Below are 25,009 nucleotides of genomic sequence, written 5' to 3'. Positions count from 1 at the left end.
GTGGTCCATGAACCGCCTAGAGTTGAAAGCGGTGATTCAGGCGTTTCTGGCTTTTCAAGTGACCCTGGAAGGATTGGCTGTCAGAGTGATGTCGGGCAACACGACAGCAGTGGCCTACATAAATCGACAAGGCGGCACTCAGTGCAGAGCTCTAGCCGCGCAGGCCGAACAAATTTGCCACCGTGCCAAGCTGCATCTACAGTTTCTGTCGGCAGCTCACATTGCAGGTCAGAGCAACGTGCAAGCCGATTATCTAAGCAGGTATCAGATCGATCCAGCGGAGTGGGAACTTGCAGACGAAGTATTCCTGCAGATATGTGCCAAGTGGGACAAGCCCGTGATGGATCTAATGGCGACAAGCATCAATGCCAAAGTCCCGTGCTTTTTCAACAGACGGAGAGATACTCGCTCGGCGGGTTTTTTTTAAAAATTTTTGTTACATTTGTACCCTGCACTTTCCCACTCACGGCAGGCTCAATGCGGCTTACATGGGGCAATGGAGGGTTAAGTGACTTGCCCAGTCACAAGGAGCTACCTGTGCCTGAAGTGGGAATCGAACTCAGTTCCTCAGTTCCCCAGGACCAAAGTCCACCACCCTAACCACTAGGCCACTCCTTGGCTCAACCCTGGCCTCCGGGCCTACTGTATGTGCTCCCTCCGTGGCCCTTGATAGGGTGAGTGCTCCTGCGGATTCGGCTGCATCCAGGAGAAGTGGTTCTCGTCGCCCCGGATTGGCCCAGGAGGCCTTGGTATGCGGACCTCCGACAGATGCTCGTAGAGGATCCCCTTCAGTTACCTCTGGTTCCCAACCTGTTGTCACAGGGTCCGGTGACCATGGAGGACGCCGGCCGATTTGGTCTTATGGCCTGGCAATTGAGAGACAAAGGCTATTCCAATAAAGTAATTACCACTCTCCTGCAAGCCCGCAAGCGTTCCACTTCCGTGGCTTATGCCAAGATTTGGCGCCAGTTTGAAGTCTGGTGTGCTTCCAAAGAGATCACACCCCTGCGGGCTCCTGTCTCGCCGATTCTGGACTTTTTGCAGGATGGTGTACAAAAAGGCTTGGCCTATAATTCCCTGCTGGTGCAAATGGCAGCGTTGGCCTCCCTGCGTGGCAAGGTTGAAGGCGTGTCTTTAGCTGCTCATCCAGATGTGGCACGGTTTCTTAGAGGGGTGCTTCGGCTCCATCCTCCCGTGCGTGCACCTTATCCAGCTTGGAACCTGGGGCTAGTGCTGAAAGCCCTTCAGGGTGCTCCCTTTGAACCGCTTCGGCGTGCTTCAGGGACAGATTTGACACTGAAGGCCATCTTTTTAGTGGCCATTACTTCGGCGAGACGGGTGTCAGAGCTCCAGGCGCTGTCCTGTAGAGACCCTTTTCTGCAATTTTCAGAGTCCCGGGTCACGGCTCGGACTGTGCCTTCCTTCTTGCCTAAGGTGGTTTCAGCGTTTCACCTAAACCAACCTATTTTATTGCCCTCCTTTGTCATGGAGGAGTTTCCAGAATCTTTTGGGCAATTGCACCTGTTGGATGTGCGCAGGACTCTGCTGCAGTATCTGCGAGTTACTAACTCTTTCAGGACCTCTGAACATCTGTTTGTTTTGCTATCAGGTCCTCGCAGAGGGTCTCCAGCGTGTAAAGCCACTATTGCCTGCTGGCTCAAAGAATCTATCTTTTCAGTTTATTTGCTTGCCGGCCAGCCTCCGCCTGATGCCTTTAAGGCGCATTCCACTAGAGGAATTTCCTCTTCTTGGGCTGAAACTGGAGCACTGTCTCTTCAAGAGATTTGTAGTGCAGCAACATGGGCTTCTAAGCTCTTTTGCTCGACATTACAGGCTGGATGTGGCTGCCAGGAAGGACGCACATTTTGGCACGCAAATGCTGGCGCGTGGTGTGGCTTGTTCCCACCCTATCTAGGGATTGCTTTGATACATCCCATCTGTAATGGCTGCATCTGCTTGATGACAAGGAAGGGAAAATTAGATTCTTACCGTGATAATTTTCTTTCCTTTAGTCATAGCAGATGCAGCCATGATCCCTCCCTGTCTGATTGCTATCTGCTGTAAATCTATTTCAGGTTCTGTTCATGTTTCCTGGAGATTCCGTCCTTGGGAGAAAGTCGGAAAACAGTCTTCAGGATTCTTGTTCAATTAAAGGAGGATGACTTAATTCCCTCCAGTTTCATGTTTTGGAGGATGAGTTTATTCCCTCCGGGAGGATGAGTTTATTCCCTCCAGTTATGTCTCAGTGGAGGATGAGTTTATGCCCTCTGGGAGGATGTTTCATTCCCTCCATTCTGAGTTAATGCCCTTTGTTGTAGGGCCATCGTTTGCTGTGAGGAAAGCTCATGTTATTCCCATTGCGGTTTGCCATACTGCTTTGGAAGCTTCAAATACTGAAGAGAGGCAGTGGAGCAAGCTGGTATGAGGCACTGAAAAAAGTGTGCTCTCTATCTCCCTCTGCTGGTTGATGGACACAACCCATCTGTAATGGCTGCATCTGCTATGACTAAAGGAAAGAAAATTATCACGGTAAAAACCTAATTTTCCCGTCGGAGTGATATACAGACCTCCCTCACAGTCGGAGGAACTGGACAGGGACTTAATTGAAGACATCCGCAAGATAGCTAGGAAAGGGGAAGTACTACTGATAGGTGACCTCAATATGCCGGATGTTGATTGGGGTGTCCCGGCTGTAGGGTCGTCTAGAAACAAAGAGATCTTAGATTCCCTACAGGAAGAATTGTTCCGGCAGTGGGTGACGGAACCGAAGCAGGATGGAGCTGTTCTGGACCTGGTGCTTACGAATGGAGAGTACATTTCTGACGTCAAGGTGGTGGACCATTTGGCATCTAGTGATCATCGTATGGTATGGTTCAATATTAAAACAGAAGAGAGGGCTCTCTCGAGATTGAAGGTCCTGGATTTCAAAGGAACTAACTTTGCTGAGATGGGGGAATTTCTCAAGGAACAGTTAGCAGGATGGGAACAGCTGAAGGATGTAGAACAGCAATGGACAAGACTGAAAGGAGCTATATTAAAGGCGACTAACCTTTATGTTAGAAAAGTACATAAAAGTAAGAGGAAAAGAAGGCCTCTCTGGTATTCGAATGTAGTAGCTGAAAAGATAAGGGAAAGGAGGCTAGCCTTTGCATGTTATAAGACGACTCAGAAAGATGAAGACAGGAGAGAATACCTAAATAAGCGAAGAGAAGCTGGAAAAGCTATCAGGAAAGCGAAGCGGCTAATGGAGGAAAAAATAGCTAATACGATAAAATTGGGGGACAAGACCTTTTTCAGATATGTAAGTGACAAGAGGAAGTGCCATAATAGCATTGTGAGGCTCAAAGCTGAGGGAGAGAAATATGTGGAAGATGATAAGGATAAAGCTGAACTGGTTAACGGTTATTTTAGCTCTGTGTTCACGAATGAAAAACAGCGGGTAGGGCTGCAGAAAGCAAAGGCTAAAGGGGATGGAGGTATGGTAGACCAAGACCCGTTTACGGAGGACTGTGTTCATGAGGGGCTTGCCAAACTAAAAGTAGACAGAGCGATGGGGCCTGATGGGATATACCCAAGGGTGCTTAAGGAACTCGGAGAAGTTCTGTCGGCTCCGCTGATGGACCTCTTTAATGCTTCCTTAGAAACTGGAGTGGTCCCGGTGGACTGGAGAAGGGCGAATGTGGTTCCTTTGCACAAGAGTGGAAGTAAGGAGGAGGTAGGGAATTACAGACCTGTCAGTCTGACCTCGGTGGTGAGTAAGCTAATAGAAAATCTTCTAAAGAAGAGGATTGTGACATTTCTTGAACTACGTGGAATGCGGGACCCGAGGCAGCATGATTTCACTAGTGGCAGGTCGTGTCAGACGAATCTGACTGTCTTCTTCGACTGGGTGACCAAACAGTTGGATGTGGGAGGGGCGCTTGATGTGGTATACTTGGATTTCAGCAAAGCCTTTTGACACAGTTCAGCACAGGCGACTGATAAATAAATTGAGTGCCCTCGGTGTGGGACCTAGAGTAACTGATTGGGTAAAAAAATGGTTGACTGGTAGGAGACAGAGGGTGGTGGTAAATGGAGCTTGCTCTGAAGAAAAAGGATGTCGTCAGTGGAGTACCGCAGGGATCGGTCCAAGGGCCGGCTCTTTTTAACGTCTTTGTGAGCGATATTGCGGAAGGGCTTTCTGGTAAGGTTTGTCTCTTTGCGGATAATACTAAACTCTGCAACAGGGTGGACACCGTGGAGGGTGTGAATGACATGAGGAAGGACCTAGCGAAGCTAGAGGAATGGACCGATATTTGGCGACTAAGGTTTAATCCCAAAAAATGCAGGGTCATGCACTTGGGTCGCAAAAATCCAAGGGAACGGTACAGTATAGGGGGTGTAGTGCTTCAGTGTGCAAAGGAAGAGCGGGACTTGGGGGGGATTGTGTCGGACGGCCTTAAAGCTTTCAAACAGGTAGAAAAAGCGACGACCAAAGCCAGAAGGTTGCTTGGGTGCATAAAGAGTGGCATGACCAGCAGGAAAAAGGAGGTGATAGTGCCATTGTATAAGTCTCTGGTGAGGCCTCATTTGAAGTACTGCGTGCAGTTCTGGAGACCGCACCTATGGAAAGATATAAACATGATGGAGTCAGTCCAGATGGCGGCTACGAAATTAGTAAGTGGTCTTGAATGCAAAAATTATAGGGACAGGCTTATGAACCTCAACATGTATATGCTGGAAGAGAGGAGGGAGAGAGGAGACATGATAGAGACGTTTAAATATCTCAAGGGCATTTATGTACAGGAAGAGAGCCTTTTTCAAATGAAGGAGAGCTCTGGAATGAGGGGGCATGACAAAGATAAGAGGGAATAATCTTAGGAGTAACCTAAGGAAGTATTATTTCACAGAAAGGGTGGTGGAGGCGTGGAATGGCCTCCTGGTGGAGGTGGTGGAGTCGAGGACTGTTCCAGAATTTAAAAAGGCATGGGATAAGCATGTGGGATCGCTTAGGAACAGGAAGAATTAGGGGTTACAGAGGATGGGCAGACTGGATGGGTTATATGGCCTTTATCTGCCGTCATGTTTTTATGTTTCTATCCAAATGGGGTTTTTTAAAACCTAGATATGCTAACCACTGTTACCACATCCTCTGACAGCAAGTTCCAGAGCTTAACTGTTCTTTGAGTGAAAAAATATTTCCTCCTGTATGTTTTAAAAGTATTCCCATGTAATTTCATTGAGTGTTCCCCTGATCTTTGTACTTTTTGAAAGAGTGAGAAATTGATTCACTTTTACCCATTCTGCACCACTCAGGATTTTGCAGATCTCAATCATATCCCCCCTCAGCCGTCTCTTTTCCAAGCTGAAGAGGCCTAACCTCTTTAGCCTTTCCTCATATGGAAGGAGTTCCATCCCCTTTATCATTTTGATTGCTCTTCTTTGAACCTTTTCTAATTCTGCTATATCCTTTTTTGAGATACGACGACCAGAATTGAACACAATACTCAAGGTGGGGTCGCACCATGGAGTGATATAGAAGCATTATAATATTCTTGGTCTTATTTTGCATCCCTTTCCTAATGATTTCTAGCATCCTGTTTACTTTTTTTTGGCTGCTGCCACACACTGGGCAGATTTCCCCTTGCACCATCAGCTCTAGAAAAGGGAGTGTGGGAGCGACAGCAGGCCCAGTAGGAGGGAGGAGGAGAGTGGACTGTGGATGGAAAAGGAGTAAGGGCTTGAGCTGCCCCTAGGTAGGTTTGGGGGGGGGGGGGGGGGAGTGTTCATGGCTAGTTTAGGATGTCAGATACCCTTGGGCTGGCCTTATGCAATCCTATATTAGTTCAACCAGTTTCCTTCTCTCTTCTCCCACAGAGAAGCAGGGAACATGCAGGCACACTTGTTTGTGGTGACATCATCCATGGAAGGATCCACTGTGCTGGAGCTCTCTTCCAGCTCAAGAGGAACCGTTTGGCTCCTCCTGAGCATGCGCTAGCCGTCCCATGCTGGTTGTGCTCACTCATCTCCAGAGTCTGAATTATCTGCGCTCCACAACAGTCGCAGCTCTCCTCTTCTGAACACCATTTGTAGGTTAACTTAAAATATTAACTATAGCCAATCTCCTACAACTGGGTCAGCCTTAGCCAGTGGTGTACTGGTAAATGTTTAACAACAGGCTCTCTCCCCAGTCCCCCTCTGCGCCCCCTGTCCCCCTCTGCGCCCCCCCCAAATTACAGAGCTGGCTATAGCTGGGGAGAGAGCCTGGGGGGGGGGGGGGTGGCAATGCATTACTCCAGTAAAAAACAATTAAATGATCCCAGGTTCCAATCTAATTCATGTTTAATGTGTGATAAAATGCCATAAATAAGTAAATAAATATAAACTTTTAATGTTGAGCACCTGATTCTCAAAGTGAACATATTCCAAACACTATAATGAAAATAAAATGATTTTTTTCTACCTTTGTTGTCTGGTGACTGTTTTTCGGATCATGCTGGCCCAGTATCCGATTCTGCTGCTGTCTGTCCTCTTAACTCAGTTTCCAGGGCTTCCTTTCCATTTATTTCTTTCCTTTCCTCCTTTCTTCTTCATTTCTGGTCCTCAGCTTCTGCCTATTTTCTTCATCCATGTGCAGTTTTTCTCCTCTCTTCCTTTTCCCTCATCTCATCTCCTTCCTCACTCTTCCTTCCCCTCCATCCATGTCCAGCATTTCTTGTCTCTCCCCTCCTCTCCTCCATCCACCCATGTCCAGCGACCCTTCTCTCCCCTGCCCTCCATCCACCTACGTCCAGCAGTGACCCTCCTCTCCCCTGCCCTGCATGCATCCATGTCCAGCGACCCTTCTCTCCCCTGCCCTCCATCCACCCATGTCCAGCAGTGACCCTCCTCTCCCCTGCCCTCCATGCACCCATACCCTGTGACCCTCCTCTCCCTTGCCCTCTATCCACCCATGTCCAGCAGTGACCCTCCCCTGCCCTGCCCTCCATGACCCACCCATGTCCAGCAGTGACCCTCCTCTCCTTTCCGCTGCCCTGTATGCACCAGCGACCCTTCTCTCCCCTCCATCCACCCATGTCCAGCAGTGACCCTCCTCTCCCCTGCCCTGCATGCACCCATACCCAGCGACCCTCCTTTCCCCTGCCTTCCATCCACCCATGTCCAGCAGTGACCCTCCCCTGCCCTGCATGCACCCATGTCCAGCAGTGACCCTCCTCTCCCCTGCCCTGCATGCACCCATACCCAGCAGCGACCCTCCTCTCCCCTGCCCTGCATGCACCCATACCCAGCGACCCTTCTCTTCCCTCATCCACAGATGCCCAGCGACTCCCTTCTCTCCCCTGCCACGCCCTCCCGAGTTGTTTCACGAATTCTCCTCCCTCCCTCCGGATCCAGTCCCTCACCGACTCCTTGCCCTTCGCATTCTTCGGGGCAGGCAGTCTTGCCTGCCCGCTACCAGCGCTGACTCTCCCCCGCTGCCGGTTCGCGCGTCAAAATGGCCGCCGAGACGTGAGGCCACCTCTGGAAGTCTCGGCGACCATTTTTTAAGCGCGAATCGGCAGCGGGGGAGAGTCAGCGCTGGTAGCGGGCAGGCAAGACTGCCTGCCCCGAAGAATGCAAAAGTCGGTGAGGGACAGATCCGGCGGGAGGGAGGAGAGCCGGCTTGTGGTGTTTAACAACCGACTTGCAAGTCGGAAGGAAAATTAACAACCGGCTCTTGCGAGCTGGTGCGAGCCGGCTCCAGCACACCACTGGCCTTAGCAGTACTCCTTTAACAGCCAATTCATCTCCGCAGCTCCTCTCCACTGCCGATACCTCTCTGTGGCCCCAAGTGCTTGCTTTCAAGCTCCAGCCCCAACCGTGTACTTCCAAGCTGTAGCTTGGCCACCACAGCCTCTTCATCAAACCCAAGTATGGCACCCTCCGACAACACACCAAGGTGCTTCCATCTCCTCTCTTGTCCAACTGGAGGCAGCCTGTTCTCCACAGGCAGCAGGGGCAGCAGCAGACCAATGCTCACAGCTTTCAAACCACTGATTCACCCTGTTTTCAAATCTATGCTGAAAACTCACCTTTTCACTGCTGCTTTTAGCTCCTAGCCACAATTGCCCTCCCCTTGTCCCTTCCACCCATTACTTCCCTCACCCGTAACTGTCTTGTTTGTCTGTATTACTTAGATTGTAAACTCTTTTGAGCAGGGACTATCTCTTTGTATCAGGTGTTCAGCGCTGCATGCGTCTGGTAGCGCTATACAAATGCTAATAATAATAATATCACCCAGATACCATCTCTTCCTTGCTCATTGATGCTTTGCTTTGTCTTTCTCTCTCTCTGTCTTTTCACCTGTGTGCATGTTTCTTTCCCTCCCTCCATTTTTCTTATTGGCATCAATGTGACTCTTTATCTGTCAGACCCCTTAACCCTAAGTAGTGACTAGGGACTGAATATTTTCCTGTTTTGTATTCCCTTTTCTCCTCTTTTCTATATCCTGTCTCCCCCTGATTGTTTTAGCTCGCACAGGTTCCCCTGTGTTATTTGAGGGATGGAAAGGAAATGTTCTCTTTGACAAGCAGAGCAAGTCAACCTCCTTTCCCAATGGAATCCATTTGCTTCACCTCTGCAGCCCCAACCCCCATACCCTATTGTTACCAGGGGGCAGAAGCCTCCTGCTTATCACCCCTACAATATACGTACCCTCTATTGGCCCTGGCAGCTTGGGGCCTCCAGTATGTCACCTGTGCAACATGCCCACACCTTACCAGTCTTGACAAAGGGGTCTCCAGCACATTGCCTGTGCAGTGCGCTGCATCCTACCAGTAGCAGCCCCAACAGACAGGCATCTCCCACATATGGTGCAACAGCTGAACCACAGTGTCATCCATGTTCTGCATCTTGACCGAATTTTGCTTTTGCCTCTCCAGCAAGGTTTCCTGAGCCGGCGGTTAAAAAGTTCCATCAAGAGGACGAAGAGTCAGCCAAAACTGGATCGTACAAGCAGCTTTCGGCAGATCCTGCCACGGTTTCGGAGTGCAGATCATGACAGGTGAGAGGTTGTTTGATCTGCTAAGATCTTCAGTTTGGTAGGCAGGCAAGGCTTGTGCCACAGTTTTTTTTTTCTGGTTATTCTAGTGATTATATTTCCAAAGTAGACTATATGCCATTCTCTGGGGCTCTGAAATGTGATCAAGAGGGTTGCAGAAATTGTTAGCGATTAAGGTATACTTCAGTTTGAAGAAGGAATGGTTATAAATCAAAGCCTCCCCCAACCTGAGCTCTTTATAATTGAATATGAAGTGTGAATGATGGTTTCTCATGAATATAAGGTGATCCAAAATACAAATTCTGGTAATATCAAATAACTTCAAACCATGTACAGCAGTACTCAGCATTAACAGTTTATTCCTTAGCGTCCCTCCGGACCGGCCCAGGATTGGACTGATGGGTTATCCACGCCTACCAGCAGGTGAGACTGAGAAAACTCTGACTCCAGAGAGCCAATGAGAGCCCTGGTCATGTGACTGTAACCTCAGTATTTTTCTCAGTCTCCCAGCAGGTAGGACGTGAGCCATTAGTCTCTCTTTGTGGGATAGCTATTTGTCTATAATCTTTATTCTTTCTTATTCTGTGCTAAGGAAATTCTGTTTAAAGCTACGGATTTTAGACGCTGTGGTTGTCAGCCTCTGGGGTGTAACACTCGGGTGTCTCGAGTCCCTACCCCCTTTTCCTCCCCATCTCCCTTCTGTATTCTTCTCAAATATTTAATATCTAAGGGCAGGACTACCCTTTCTCTGTAAAGGTGTTTTGTCTTTGGGAGAGGCAGCCTGTAGTTAAAAAAAAAAAAAAAAAAAAAAGAGAAGATTTCAGTTAGTAAGTGTTCCCCGCTGACCTAACGAGCAAGCAGCTCTGACTTCAATTGCTGTAGGACTACGGTGGTGTCAGCTGTTTAAAAATAAATAAATAAATAAATAAAAGAGGAATAAAAGAAAGAGTCTAAAGCGGGGTCTTGAGCTGACAGCATTAGGATTTGCCTGGGATATTTTCTGATAGTTTTATTTAGCGTCGGATAGATCCTTGTTTAAAAAAAAAAAAAAAGAAAAAAGGGTGCGAACCGCGTTGGCGCTGGCATGCGCGTGCACGTTCCGGTCAGGCATGGCTGAAAAGCTGAAGCGTTGTGCAGTGTGTCAGCGGAGGGGGGTTAACTCCACTGGCGTTTGCAAATATTGTACGGCGATTGATACTCCCGCAAGTTCCCTTCCGCCGCCGGCTTTGCAGTCCGTCTCGTCAGTTTTGCCGTCGCGGTCTCTGATGCCTACTGTGGAGGCCTCGGAGACAGCTCCAGATGCGCCTGCAGCGAAAGAGGCGCGAACGGCGGCCATTTTGTCTTCTGCTCCGTTTCTGGCGGCGAGCACGTCGGGGACATTTAATTCAGCGATTTTTGGGCATTCGAGTACGGAGGCGCTGGTGCGTTCAGAATCGCCTCAGGTAGGGGGGGTTTCCACCTGAGTTCGTTCTCCAGTGTACCAGGCCTTTATGATGCAGCGAGAGGGCCCAGGAGCAGGAATGTCAGGGGGTCCTAGCACTTCTATTCCTCCTACTGTATCAGGGGCTGCTGTCAGTTCTATGCCTTCCTTTAAGAGGCCTAGGGTGTGTGAGTTGCCTACAGATTTGTTTTCTGACCAGACTCTAGATATGCCCTTGTTAGAGGAGGAGGAAGAGATTGCTGATCTGTGTGAGGAGGAGCCTCCTTCTTCTTCTTCTTCTTCTTCTTTAGACCCTGATTCTCTTCCTGGGGCTCAGGGGGAAGATCCCTCGGTGGCTAGAATATTTCATAAAGAAGATTTGCAGGATCTTATTGCTATGGTTTCTTCCAGTTTACATTTTGATGATCAGCCTTCACCCGCTCAGGTTCGTAAGGTTGATTTGTTAATTAAGGGCCCTAGGGCCACCACTAAATCTTTTCTCATGCATGAAGACATTTGGGAGGTCATTAAAGCTCAATGGCAGGCCCCAGATGCTGCCTTTTGCCCTGCGAGCTCTATGAATGGTCTTTATCTTGTCTCAGAGGTAGATAAAGAGCTCCTTAAGCTTCCGGTAGTGGATGCTGTAGTTTCGGCGGTTACTAAGCGCAACACGGTTCCCGTGGATGGAGGCACGGCGCTTAGGGATACCCAGGACAGGCGTTTAGATTCCCTTTTGAAGCATTTATTTATTTTATTTATTTTATTGCCCACATTTTCCCACCTATTTGCGGGCTCAGTGTGGCTTACAATACATTGTGAATGATGGAAATACAATGTGTTACAGTACGATTATGGGTTACATTGTGAGGAGTAATGGGGAGACAAAGTCAAGTCAAAATTCGTTGGGGCGTAGAAACCATGGGTGTTACAATGGGGAAAAGATAAGTCGATAGAACAATAGCAAGAGAACATAGGGTATAGCATATTAAGTGTGGTGGAAATACGGGTAAGAGAGATTCATAAGAGAGTGTATTAATGCATTTCTATTAGTGTGTATGGACTTCATGTGTTTTGATCCTTGCAATAAATTTTCTCAAAGAGATGAGTTTTCAGTCGTTTGCGGAAGTCGGTTAGTTCGTAGATCATTTTCAGGTTGCGTGGTAGTGTATTCCAGAATTGCGTACTCATATATGAGAAGGTTGATGCGTGTAGTACTTTGTATTTTATGCCTTTGCATTTAGGGAAGTGGAGATTGAGGAAAGTTCTGGATGATCTTTTAGCATTTCTGGGTGGCAGGTCTATTAAGTCAGACATGTATGCAGGGGCTTCACCGTGGATGATTTTGTGGACTAAGGTGCATACTTTAAAGATGTTACATTCCTTGAGTGGGAGCCAGTGTAGTTTCTCACGCAAGGGTTTTGCGCTTTCGTATTTTGGTTTTCCGAAGATGAGTCTGGCTGCTGTATTCTGGGCTGTTTGAAGTTTCCTCAGTTTCCTCAGCATAAGTTTGAGGTTTCTTCTCTGGCAGTGCAGGCGGCTATTTGTGGTTCCTTGGTAGCCAGGGTCTGTTTTCGTTGGGTGGAGAGAGTCCTCGATAGATCCTCTGATGATCTTGCAGCGGTAGATATGGAAGTGGCAAAGATTGAGACAGGTTCTGTCTTTCTCGCCGATGCTCTATACGATCTTTTGAGGGCTTCTGCTAAATCTTTGGCTTTGGGGGTGGCAGCTCGCCATTCTCTTTGGTTAAAAGGTTGGGCGGCGGATGCGGCCTCCAAGTCTAAGTTAAGTAAGTTTCCTTTTAGGGGCTTCTTTTTGTTTGGTGAGGTTTTAGATAAGTTGGTGCACTCTCTAGGAGATTCCAAAGTGCCTCGTCTTCCGGAAGATAGGCCTCGCTTCTCTAGGCGGGGGGCCTTGTTTGGACGGGGTAGGTTAAGACCTTTCCATAGGTTTCAATCTGATCGAGCTCCTCTCCCTCAGAAGTCGCAATTTTTTAGCAGGATTCAGTCCTTTCGGGGGTTCCACAGGGCAGGAAGATTCTCAGGTGGGAGTTTTCGCTCTCCATCATGTGCTTCACAATGAAGGTGCGAGGGCCCCTCCTCTGGTTCCTGTGGGAGCTCGTCTTTCTCAGTTCTATCAGAGGTGGGCCCATATTACTTCGGATCAGTGGGTCCTGGAAGTTGTTCGAGACGGTTATGCCTTAGAATTCGCAAGGCCTATTTCAGACGCCTTTCTGGAGTCTCCCTGTCGCTCTCCTCTCAAAGTGCGGGCGGTTCGGGAGACTACAGAGGCTTTTAGATCTTCAGGCTATTTCCCCAGTTCCGCCTTCCACGTACAGGCAAGGCAGGTATTCCATCTATTTTGTAGTGCCCAAAAAGGAAGACGCCTTTTGACCTATTTTGGACCTCAAAGCGGTCAATCGCGCTCTCAGGGTTACCAGTTTTCGAATGGAGACGCTCCGTTCAGTCATAGTGGCCGTTCGCAAAGGAGAGTATCTGACTACTTTAGATCTCACAGAGGCCTATTTCCATATTCCTATCCGTCCGGCTCACCACAGGTTTTTGCGTTTTGCGATTCTAGGAGGGCATTATCAGTTTCGCGCTCTACCTTTCGGTCTGGCAACAGCTCCACGAATGTTTACCAAAGTGATGGTGGTAGTGGCAGCGGCCCTCAGGAAGGAAGGGATTCTGGTTCATCCTTACCTAGACGACTGGTTGATAAGGGCCAAATCTTATCAGGAGAGTTGTCGCGTAATGGAGAGAGTAGTAACGTTCTTGCAGTCCCTAGGTTGGGTGGTAAACATCTCCAAGAGCCGGTTGGTTCCCTCTCAGTCACTGGAACATTTAGGGGTCACCCTGGATACTGTGAGGGGCCGTGTTTTTCTACCACTGGACAGGATCTTAAAGCTCCGGGCTCAGATACTGAATTTGATGCGTCGGAAGGTGCCTTGTGCTCGACATTATCTTCAGTTTCTTGGTTCCATTTGTGGCCACGATCGAAGTAGTTCCCTCGGCCAGGGCTCACATGAGACCTCTACAGTGGTCTCTTCTGTCTCGATGGTCGGCTCAAACAGATTCTCTCCTAAGGAAGTTGTCGCTGCGCAACCGGGAGCGCAGCTCTCTCTTTTGGTGGCTTCGAATGACGAATCTCACAGTAGGGATGCCATTGGAGCCTCCTCAGTGAATACCGCTAACGACATATGCCAGTCTCCAAGGCTGGGGTGCGCATTGCTTAGACAGATGGGCTCAGGGACTCTGGTCCCCGTTGGAATCAACTCAGTCGATCAACTTTCTAGAGACCAGGGCAATTCGTTTCGTGTTGCTGCATTTCGGTCCTCTCTTGGAGGGCAAAGCGGTTCGAGTTCTCTCGGACAACGCCTCGGCAGTAGCCTACATCAACCGTCAGGGAGGAACGAAGTGCAGTCTACTGTCTCGAGAAGCGGAGAGTCTCTTTGCATGGGCGGAACTTTATCTGACGGCCATTTCAGCCGCGCATGTAGCCGGCATAGACAACGTCCAAGCGGACTTCCTCAGTCGCCACACTCTCGATCCCGGGGAGTGGGCTCTCAGCAATTGGGCGTTTCAGTTGATAGTACAACGTTGGGGACTCCCAACCATGGATCTGTTTGCCTCCAGCCTCAACTCAAAAGTTCCTCGTTTCTTCAGTCGTCGAAGAGATGTGAAAGTGGCAGGAGTAGACGCCCTGTTGCAGCAGTGGCCCTCCGGTCTTCTTTACGCGTTTCCTCCATTGCCACTAATAGGTCGTCTTCTACAAAGGGTCGAGGAGCACGAGGGGCCGGTCATTTTGGTGGCTCCAGACTGGCCTTGATGCCCTTGGTACGCAGACCTGCAGGGTCTGACTGTGGTGTCTCCTCTTCGGTTTCCGGTGCACAAGGAGTTGCTGGTACAAGGGCCAGTGTCACATCCAGATCCAGCTCGATTTTGTCTTACAGCATGGCTCTTGAACGAGCCCGTTTAGCTAAGCGAGGTTTTTCGAGAACAGTAATTTCCACCATGCTGCGTTCTCGTCGGCGCTCCACATCTCTAAACTATATTCGCACTTGAAGAATTTTTGAGGATTGGTGTGCGGATTGGTGGCACAGATCTTGGATTTTCTACAGCGAGGCTTTGACAAAGGGCTGTCTCTCTCTGCGCTTAAGGTTCAGGCGGCAGCTATTTCCTGTTTCAGAGCTAGGATACGGGGGAAGTCTTTCGCTAGTCTTCCTGAGGTAGCCCGTTTTTTGAAGGGGGTTAGCCTTCTTCATCCACCGGTCAGATCAATTTTTCCTTCTTGGGATCTTAATCTGGTTCTATCGTCCCTAACAAAATCTCCATTTGAGCCTTTACAAGACTGTCTTTGAAGGATTTGACGCTTAAGACAGTGTTTCTAGTGGCTATTGCGTCAGCTAGAAGAGTTTCGGAGTTGCAAGCTTTTTGCTGCAGATCTCCATTTCTGGAATTTTCTAAGGAGCGAGTGGTCCTTCGGCCAGTTCCTTCCTTTTTGCCTAAGGTAATATCTCGTTTTCATTTGGCCCAGTCAGTTTTTCTGCCGGTTCTCGGGTCAGCCTCAGGAACGCAAGAGCAGCGGATGTTGCGTACTCTGGATGTTAAGAGAGTGCTTAGACGATATCTCACAGTTATGGAGGACTTCCGTCGCTCGGATCATCTCTTTCTTCTTTTTGCTGGGCACCGCAAGGGGTTGGCGGCTTCTAAGCCCACGTTGTCGCGTTGGATCAAACAGATGATAGCGTCAGCTTATCTGTTGGCAGGCAGACCAGTTCCTGAGGCCCTTAAAGCTCATTCTACAAGAGGGCAGGCAGCCTCGTGGGCGGAGTGTGCCTTGGTGCCTCCAGCGGTGATCTGTAAGGAGGCGACTTGGTCGTCTCTTCACTCTTTCTCTAGGCATTACAGGCTGGATTTGCAGTGTCGTCAGGAGGCGATCTTTGCATCTCAGGTGCTCACAGCGGGTTTGCTGGGGTCCCACCTTTAGGACTACTGCTTTGTTACGTCCCATCAGTCCAATCCTGGGCCGGTCCAGAGGGACGCTAAGGAAGGAGAAAGTAGACCTTACCTGCTAATTTGCTTTCCTTTAGTCCCTCTGGACCGGCCCAGGCCCCTCCCTTGCTCTATATTTCCAGCATTTCTGTGTACATATATTCAACTGTCCACTACAGAGCTGTTCTGCAAGTTAGACAGTTAACGGAGATAAGCTAACAGTTTGCAAAGTTTAATCAGTTCATGTTGTTGTTAAAAAAAAAAAAAGAAGAAGATGACGAACAGTTGAACCAATTCCACAACTGCATAGTTTCACACGTTGGTGCATATTTGGCCATACCTCAGCTCGGTTCCGAGTTGTTGGTGAGCCCACTGTTATGATTAAGTCGTAGTTCAAGCCTGTTTATATTGTGCTTCCTGGCTGCTTGAATTCCTTATGGCACAGAATACAGATCTTTTTCTTGTCCTTTCTGCTTTGTTATTCAAATACTGAGGTTACAGTCACATGACCAGGGCTCTCATTGGCTTTCTGGAGTCAGAGTTTTCTCACTCACCTGCTGGTAGGTGTGGATAACCCATCAGTCCATTCCTGGGCTGGTCCGGAGGGACTAAAGGAAAGCAAATTAGCAGGTAAGGTGTAATTTCTCCTTGTTCCTTTGTCGTTATGTTTTATAGAATCATGACGAAATACTGTAACCAGGATGTAGTAAACCTGTCAATTTCAACAATAATTCCTACAATTTTTTAATTTTTTTGAAAGAGCATCCTCAGATATTCCCACTATAAAAACCGCAACCAATTTTTTTGTTGCTTAGTGGTATAGCACTTCTTTCATTGGGTTACTCACTTTTATTATTCTTTCTTGAATTTTATTTATTTTATTTATTTATTGCATTTGTATCCTACATTTTCCCACCTTTTTGCAGGCTCAATGTGGCTTACAATACATCATGGATAGTGGAAGTATGAGGAGAGTAGACATTTGGTGTTACAGAGGATTAGGTTACATGGTAGAGTAGTACATAATAAAAGAAAGAAAAAAAAAACAGAAGGCATTAATTTACATTCAGGGTATATGTGGGAAATTCAGATGACTTGGTCTTTGTGATAGGTCTTGTCGAAGAGATGGGTCTTTAGCAGTTTCCGGAAGTTGGTCAGTTCGTAGACCGCTTTCAGATTACATGGCAGTTCGTTCCAGAGTTGTGCACTCCTATAAGAAAAGGTTGATGCGTGCATTAGTTTGTACTTTAGTCCTTTACAGTTGGGGAAATGAAGATTGAGGAACGTGCGAGAAGATTTTTTAGCATTTCTGGGTGGTAGGTCTATCAGGTCTGACATATAGGCTGGGGCATCGCCATGGATGATCTTATGTACTAGGGTGCATACTTTGAACGTGATGCGTTCTTTGAGTGGGAGCCAGTGCAGCTTCTCTCGTAGGGGTTTTGCAGTCTCGTATTTTGGTTCTCCAAATATGAGTCTGGCTGCCGTGTTCTGGGCTGTTTGGAGTTTTTTGAGTATTTGCTCTTTGCAGCCAGCGTAAAGTGAGTTGCAGTAATCTAGATGACTGAGTACTAATGATTGTACCAGATTACGGAAGACTGTCCTCGGGAAGAATGGTCGTACTCTTTTTTTTCTCTCCGAGGACAAGCAGGCTGCTTGTTCTCACGACTGGGTTGACGTCCACGGCAGTCCCCTCCGACCGGGAAAAAAACTTTGCGGGAGGTCCCACAAGCAGGGCACGCCCACCGCGCATGCGCGGCCGTCTTCCCGCCCGTGCGCGACCATTCCCACTCAGTTTTATTTCCTTTCCGCGCTGGAGAGAGACGTGTCTTCGTCCCTCTCTTAGTCAGCCCCGGATTGCGGCCTAGCCTGCGGTTTTTCTTTTCTTAGTGTATGCATTCACGTTATCTTTTCTCGTTAAAAAAAAAAAAGTTTTCCTCGTCGTTCTCAGTCGCGAGGGCGTGTCGTCGCAGCCGGTCATTTCTTTCTTTTTCGGGTGTGCTTTTCACCGCCACCATCGACGATTTTGACTTCGCCGTCACGATTTTTCTGTCGATGTTTTCGAAGGTCCCGAGCGGATTCAAGAAGTGTGGTCGGTGCGGTCGGCAGATCTCGCAGACCGATACTCACACTTGGTGTCTCCAGTGCCTCGGCCCGGAGCAAAATTCCAAGATGTACACCTTGTGTCTCGGCTTACGGAAGCGGACGCAGGTGGCGAGGCAAGTTCTGCGGGACAGTCTTTTTGGAACTTGCACCGGCCCATCGACCTCGACGGCATCGGTGTCGACGGCCGGGTCTTCGGTGCCAGTAACGATGTCGATGGCGCCGACTATGGCATCGACCCCAGGAGCACAGGTACCTTTGGCCCGCTGGCAACGGCGGTGGATAGCGGCCGCGCGGGCAGTCTGCCCCGGCCACTCCCGCTGCTCAGGGCTATCGGGACTGAACCCTGTCGGATCCGATACCTTGAGGCCGTGGGGGCTCCACCTCCTCCTCGTCCTTTCCGTGGAGCGCCGATGACGGGCATCGGAAGAAAGCCAAAAAGTACTGTCATTAGTCGCCTACGACGCACGGGACTGGCAGCTCCGGGACATCGAGGGACGACTCGACACCCAGGAAGCGGCAGTACCGGGAAGAGCGTTCCCCCTCGGTCGAAGAGGTGTCGCTGCGCCGATCCTTGGGTATCTCGGTACCGTCTCCTGGACCCGGCAGCTTTCAGCACCGGCGCCCACACCGGCCTCCCTGCCTTTCCCGACAGCGGGCCTAGACGAGTGTCTCCGAGCCATCCTTCCGGGGATCCTGGAAGGGCTGATGCGCCAGGCTCTATGGGCACCGGGGGTGCTTGCGCCTCCGGCGCCGTTGATGGAGGCGCCGGTGGGCTCTGGCCCGATGATGAGGCCTCCGATGCCGCTTGCGGCACCGCTGTCGACCGCCACTCAGGTGGAGTCCCTGTCGACATCGATGGAGGGAGCTTCGTCCCCACTGGCGCAGGAGTCCACCGCTCGATGCCATCATCGAGGACGTGGTTCCTCGCAGTCGAGACGGGCCCGGTTGCGGTCTGAGCTGAGAGAGCTCATGTCCGACACCGAGGAGGAGGCCTCGTGGGGGGAGGAGGAGGACCCTAGATATTTCTCCTCAGAGGAGTCTGTGGGCCTTCCCTCCGACCCCACTCCTTCACCGGAGAGGAAGCTCTCGCTTCGTGAGAGCCTCTCCTTTGCCTCCTTTGTCAGGGATATGTCTATCAGCATTCCCTTCCCAGTGGTTACTGTGCATGAGCCGAGGGCGGAGATGCTCGAAGTCCTCGACTATCCATCACCACCTAGAGAGTCTTCCACGGTACCACTGCACAATGTCCTGAAGAAGACGCTGCTTCGGAACTGGTTGAAGCCACTATCTAATCCCACCATCCCCAAGAAAGCGGAGTCTCAATACAGGATCCACTCAGACCCAGAGTTGATGCGGCCTCAATTGCCTCATGACTCGGCGGTCGTGGACTCTGCTCTCAAGAGAGCACGGAGTTCGAGGGATACCGCCTCGGCGCCCCCTGGGCGGGAGTCTCGCACTCTGGGCTCGTTTGGGAGGAAGGCCTACCAATCTTCCATGCTCGTGACCCGCATCCAATCATACCAGCTCTACACGAGCATCCACATGCGGAACAATGTGCGGCAACTGGCGGACTTGGTCGACAAGCTCCCTCTGGAGCAGTCCAGGCCTTTTCAGGAGGTGGTCAGGCAGCTGAAGGCGTGCAGAAAGTTCCTGTCCAGGGGTATCTATGACACCTGTGATGTGGCATCTCGAGCTGTGGCCCAAGGTATAGTGATGCACAGACTCTCCTGGCTGCATGCCTCTGACCTGGACAACCGTACCCAGCAGCGGCTGGCGGATGTCCCTTGCTGGGGGGCTAACATTTTCGGCGAGAAGGTCGAGCAGTTGGTGGACCAACTACACCAGCGGGAAACCGCTCTCGACAAGCTCTCCCACCGGGCACCTTCAGCATCCACCTCAGCAGATGGACGTTTTTCCCGGGGCCGGCAGGCTGCACCCTACGCCTACAGCAAGCATAGGTACACCCAGCCCGCCCGAAGGCCTCCTCAGGCACAGGGACAGTCCCAGCGCGCTCGTTCCCGTCAACAGCGTGCACCTAAGCAGCCCCCTGCGCCTCCACTGCAAAAACAGGGGACGAGCTTTTGACTGGATCCATGGGGGGAGGTTGAAAGTTTTTCACCAAAGGTGGCCTCTTATAACCTCCGACCAGTGGGTTCTCCAAATAGTGCGGTGCGGATACACCCTGAATTTGGTCTCCCCTTCCACCAAATTGTCCACCGGGAGCCCAATTCTTCAGCTCCCATCACAAGTAGGTACTTGCAGAGGAACTCTCCGCCCTTCTCAGCGCCAATGCGGTTGAGCCCGTGCCACCCGGGCAGGAAGGGCAGGGATTCTATTCCAGGTACTTCCTTGTGGAAAAGAAAACAGGGGGGATGCGCCCCATCCTAGACCTGAGAGGCCTAAACAAGTATCTGGTGCGAGAAAAGTTCAGGATGCTTTCCTTGGGCACCCTTCTCCCCATGATTCAGAAAGACGATTGGCTTTGTTCCCTGGATTTAAAGGATGCTTATACTCACATCCCGATACTGCCAGCCCACAGACAGTATCTCCGATTCCATCTGGGGACACGTCACTTTCAGTATTGTGTGCTACCCTTTGGGCTCGCCTCTGCACCACGGGTGTTCACGAAGTGTCTCGTGGTGGTTGCGGCGTATCTCGGCAAGCTGGGGGTGCACGTGTTCCCGTATCTTGACGATTGGCTGGTGAAGAGCACCTCAGAGGCAGGAGCTCTCCGGTCCATGCAGTGCACTATTCAGCTTCTGGAGCTGCTGGGGTTTGTGATAAATTACCCGAAGTCCCATCTCCAGCCAGTCCAATCTCTGGAATTCATAGGAGCTCTGCTGAATTCACAGACGGCTCAGGTCTATCTTCCCGAGGCGAGAGCTCAGAATCTCCTGTCCCTCGCTTCCCAGACCAGAGTGTCTCAGCAGATCACAGCTCGGCAGATGTTGAGACTCCTTGGCCATATGGCCTCTACGGTCCATGTGACTCCCATGGCTCATCTTCACATGAGATCTGCTCAATGGACCCTAGCTTCCCAGTGGTGCCAAGCCACCGGGAATCTAGAATATGTCATCCACCTGTCCATCAGTTGCCGCAATTCACTGCGCTGGTGGACAAATCGGACCAATTTGACCCTGGGGCGTCCATTCCAAATTCCGCAGCCCACGAAGGTGCTGACGATGGATGCATCTCGCCTGGGGTGGGGAGCTCATGTCGATGGGCTTCACACTCAGGGGGTGTGGTCCCCCCAGGAACAAGATCTTCAAATCAACCTCCTGGAGCTCCGAGCGGTCTGGAACGCACTGAAGGCCTTCAGGGATTGGCTGTCCTACCAAATTATCCAAATTCGGACAGACAATCAGGTTGCAATGTATTACATCAACCAGCAGGGGGGCACCAGATCTCGCCCTCTGTGTCAGGAAGCCGTCAGGATGTGGCGCTGGGTATGTCAGTATGGCATGCTTCTCCAAGCCACATATCTGGCAGGCGTAAACAACAGTCTGGCCGACAGGCTGAACAGAGTCATGCAACCGCACGAGTGGTCGCTCCATTCCAGAGTGGTACGCAAGATCTTCCGAGAGTGGGGCATCCCCTCGGTGGACCTTTTCACTTCTCAGACCAATCACAAGCTGCCTCTGTTCTGTTCCAGACTACAGGCACACGGCAGACTGGCGTCGGATGCCTTTCTCCTCCATTGGGGGAACGGCCTCCTGTATGCATATCCTCCCATACCTTTGGTGGGGAAGACCTTACTGAAGCTCAAGCAAGACCACGGCACCATGATTCTGATAGCGCCTTTTTGGCCCCGCCAGATCTGGTTCCCTCTTCTTCTGGAGTTGTCCTCCGAAGAACCGTGGAGATTGGAGTGTTTTCCGACTCTCATTTCGCAGAATGATGGAGCGCTTCTGCATCTTAACCTTCAGTCTCTGGCTCTCACGGCCTGGATGTTGAGGGCGTAGATTTTGCTTCATTGGGTCTGTCTGAGGGAGTCTCCCGTGTCTTGTTTGCTTCTCAAAAGGATTCCACTAAAAAGAGTTATTTTTTCAAGTGGAGGAGGTTTGTCGTTTGGTGTGAGAGCAAGGCCCTAGAACCTCATTCATGTCCCGCACAGAACCTGCTTGAATACCTTCTGTACTTATCAGAGTCTGGTCTCAAGACCAACTCAGTAAGGAATCACCTTAGTGCAATTAGTGCTTACCATTATCATGTAGAGGGTAAAGCCATCTCTGGAGAGCCTTTAGTCGTTCGATTCACGAGAGGTTTGCTTTTGTCAAAGCCCCCTGTCAAGCCTCCTGCAGTGTCATGGGATCTCAACATTGTCCTCACCCAGCTGATGAAACCTCCTTTTGAGCCACTGAATTCATGCCATCTGAAGTACTTGACCTGGAAGGTCATTTTCTTGGTGGCAGTTACTTCAGCTCGCAGAGTCAGTGAGCTTCAAGCCCTAGTAGCCCATGCTCCGTATACTAAATTTTATCATAACAGAGTAGTCCTCCGCACTCACCCTAAGTTCCTGCCAAAGGTGGTGTCAGAGTTCCATCTTAACCAGCCAATCGTCTTGCCAACATTCTTTCCCAGACCGCATACCCGTCCTGCTGAACGTCAGTTGGACACATTGGACTGCAAGCGAGCGTTGGCCTTCTATCTGGAGCGGACACAGCCCCACAGACAGTCCGCCCAATTGTTTATTTCTTTTGACCCCAATAGGAAGGGGGTCGCTGTTGGGAAACGCACCATCTCCAATTGGCTAGCAGATTGCATTTCCTTCACTTACGCCCAGGCTGGACTGGCTCTTGAGGGCCATATCACGGCTCATAGTGTTAGAGCCATGGCAGCATCAGTGGCCCACTTGAAGTCAGCCACTATTGAAGAGATTTGCAAGGCTGCGACGTGGTCATCTGTCCACACATTCACATCACATTACTGCCTCCAGCAGGATACCCGACGCGACAGTCGGTTCGGGCAGTCGGTGCTGCAGAATCTGTTTGGAGTTTGAATCCAACTCCATCCTCCAGGACCCGATTTTATTCTGTTCAGGCTGCACTCTCAGTTAGTTGTTCTTTGTAGGTCAATTTCTGTTATGCCCTCGCCGTTGCGAGGTTCAATTGACCGGGGTTCTTGTTTTGAGTGAGCCTGAGAGCTAGGGATACCCCAGTTGTGAGAACAAGCAGCCTGCTTGTCCTCGGAGAAAGCGAATGATACATACCTGTAGCAGGTGTTCTTCGAGGACAGCAGGCTGATTGTTCTCACCTACCCTCCCTCCTCCCCTTTGGAGTTGCGTTTTCCTCATTCCTTTGCTTGTCATTCAACTGAGCGGGAACAGTCGCGCACGGGCGGAAAGACGGCCGCGCATGCGCGGTGGGCGTTCCCTGCGTGCGGGACCTCCCGCAAAGTTTTTTTCCGGTCAGAGGGGGCTGCCGTGGACATCAACCCAGTCGTGAGAACAATCAGCCTGCTGTCCTCGGAGAACACCTGCTGCAGGTATGTATCATTCGCTAATTTCCACATTGATTGGAACATCTTTTTGGTTGTGTTATTCGCATGATTAGGTGGTGGTCAATGGTAACACCAAGAATTTTCAAGGTTTCCGAGACGGGTAAATTTAATTTTGGTGTGTTGATGGTGCTGAATTTGCTCGCATTGTGTTGAGAGGTAAGTACTAGGCATTGGGTTTTTTCTGCATTGAGTTTTAACTGAAAGTCAACTGCCCAGGAGTGCATGATGTGGAGGCTTTGGTTGATGTCATTGGAAATTTCTTTTAGGTCTTGATTGAATGGGATGTAGATCGTTACATCATCGGCATAAATGTAAGGATTGAGGTTTTTGTTGGATAGTAGTTTGGCCAGAGGTGTCATCATTAGGTTGAACATGGTCGGTGAAAGGGGAGATCCCTGTGGAACTCCACATTCAGGTGTCCATGCAGCTGATGTAATCGACTTTGATGTCACCTGATATGAGCGTGTGGTTAGGAATCCTTTAAACCAATTAAGAACATTGCCTCCGATGCAGAAGTATTCAAAGATGTGTAGTAGGATTCCATGATCAACCATGTCGAAGGCGCTTGACATGTCGAATTGTAGAAGTAGTATGTTCTTGCCGATTGCAATCGTTTGTTTGAATTTCGTCATGAGCGTGGCTAAAACTGTTTCAGTGCTGTGATTAGAGCGAAATCCTGACTGGGAGTCGTGTAGTATTGAGAATTTGTTTAGATATTCTGTGAGTTGTTTGGTTACCATTCCTTCTGTTATTTTGGTTATTAAGGGGATGGACGCAACTGGTCTATAGTTGGTTAATTCGCTTGCATTTTTCTTTGCATCTTTGGGTATGGGGGTGAGTAGAATGTTTCCTTTTTCCTTTGGGAAGAGCCTATTTTGTAGCATAAAATTCACGTGTTTCGTTAGATCTGTGATGAAGCGTTGGGGCACCAATTTCATAAGGGTATTTGGGCATATATCTAATTTGCAGTGAGATTTGGTGAATTTTTTAAGCGTTTGGGAGATAAGATCTTCCGATATTGTCTCAAATTCGTTCCAGATCCTATCTACTGGGTATATTCCAGGGTTTGGGTCTAGGCAATCTAGACAAATATATACCTTGCCCAACATTCCACAAAATCAGTGGAATGTTGGGCAAGGTATATATTTGATGTACCGCACATAAGGCTGGCAGGATATAGTTGTTGTTATACTATTTGAAGAAATATACCAGCCTGCTAGCACTTATTCGGTGATTCACGAAAGAATAATAAAAGTGAGTAACCCGATGAAAGAAGTGCTACACCATTAAGCAACAAAAAAAATTGGTTGCGTTTTTCATAGTGGGAATATCTGAGGGTGCTCTTTCAAAAAAATTAAAAAATTGTATGAATTATTCTTGAAATTGACAGGTTTACTACATCCTGGTTACAGTATTTCGTTATTATTGACTTAATTACCAGATATTAGTGGATACCTATTTTAGTTCGATTCTGTTTATAGAATTATGAGGCATAAATGGTTTGAGATGAACATATCTGAGACATTTTGACTTTATTTTACGTAAGTGGTAATAAAAATAACTGAAAGAAAACATTATAGAATTTCAAACAGTGGTAAGAGAAGAGAAAGTTAGGGTGAAAGAAATGGACTCCTGGGTGTTGGTTAAGATATGGAATATATATGGAAACTTATATGGTCATCTATCCACACAGCAGAAAGCCAAAAAGGAAAGACATCAAAGCCAGCTTGTACATACCTGTGGTTTGGCTGCTTTGAGGTGGGAGGGTCAACAAAAATGGAGCATTGGTAAGACCCTGGGATATTCTTAGGTACAATGTGTGGGGGAGGGGAAGATAATAGGTCTCCAAGCATGGGCAGCAGGTGATTTGGCTATACTTTCCAGATGATGGCAAAAAGGATAAAGAATGATCTCTTGCAGGCTGTCAACCTTGTACTGCAGGTGGCTGGGAGACAGCCTTAGAACAATAAGTGG

General features: G+C 49.4%; 1 protein-coding gene across 2 annotated transcripts in view; it reads left to right on the top strand.

Moving 5' to 3' along the window:
• SYNGAP1 (synaptic Ras GTPase activating protein 1) overlaps positions 1 to 25,009 on the top strand; it is a 214,023-nt gene that overhangs the window by 21,583 nt on the left and 167,431 nt on the right. The window contains exon 2 of one of the 2 annotated variants that reach the window (XM_030197194.1): positions 8,901 to 9,022. In XM_030197194.1, coding sequence (XP_030053054.1) covers positions 8,901 to 9,022 — 122 coding nt within the window. Of the gene's footprint in view, positions 1 to 8,900; positions 9,023 to 15,976; positions 16,061 to 25,009 lie in introns of those variants that run through there. The other variant, XM_030197192.1, reaches the window with a different exon arrangement.

This window comes from Microcaecilia unicolor, chromosome 3, assembly GCF_901765095.1.
Source record: "Microcaecilia unicolor chromosome 3, aMicUni1.1, whole genome shotgun sequence".
In the NCBI taxonomy this organism is placed as follows: Eukaryota; Metazoa; Chordata; class Amphibia; order Gymnophiona; family Siphonopidae; genus Microcaecilia; species Microcaecilia unicolor.
Note: the sequence above shows the minus strand (reverse complement) of the source record. Positions and strands in the feature narration are given on the sequence as shown.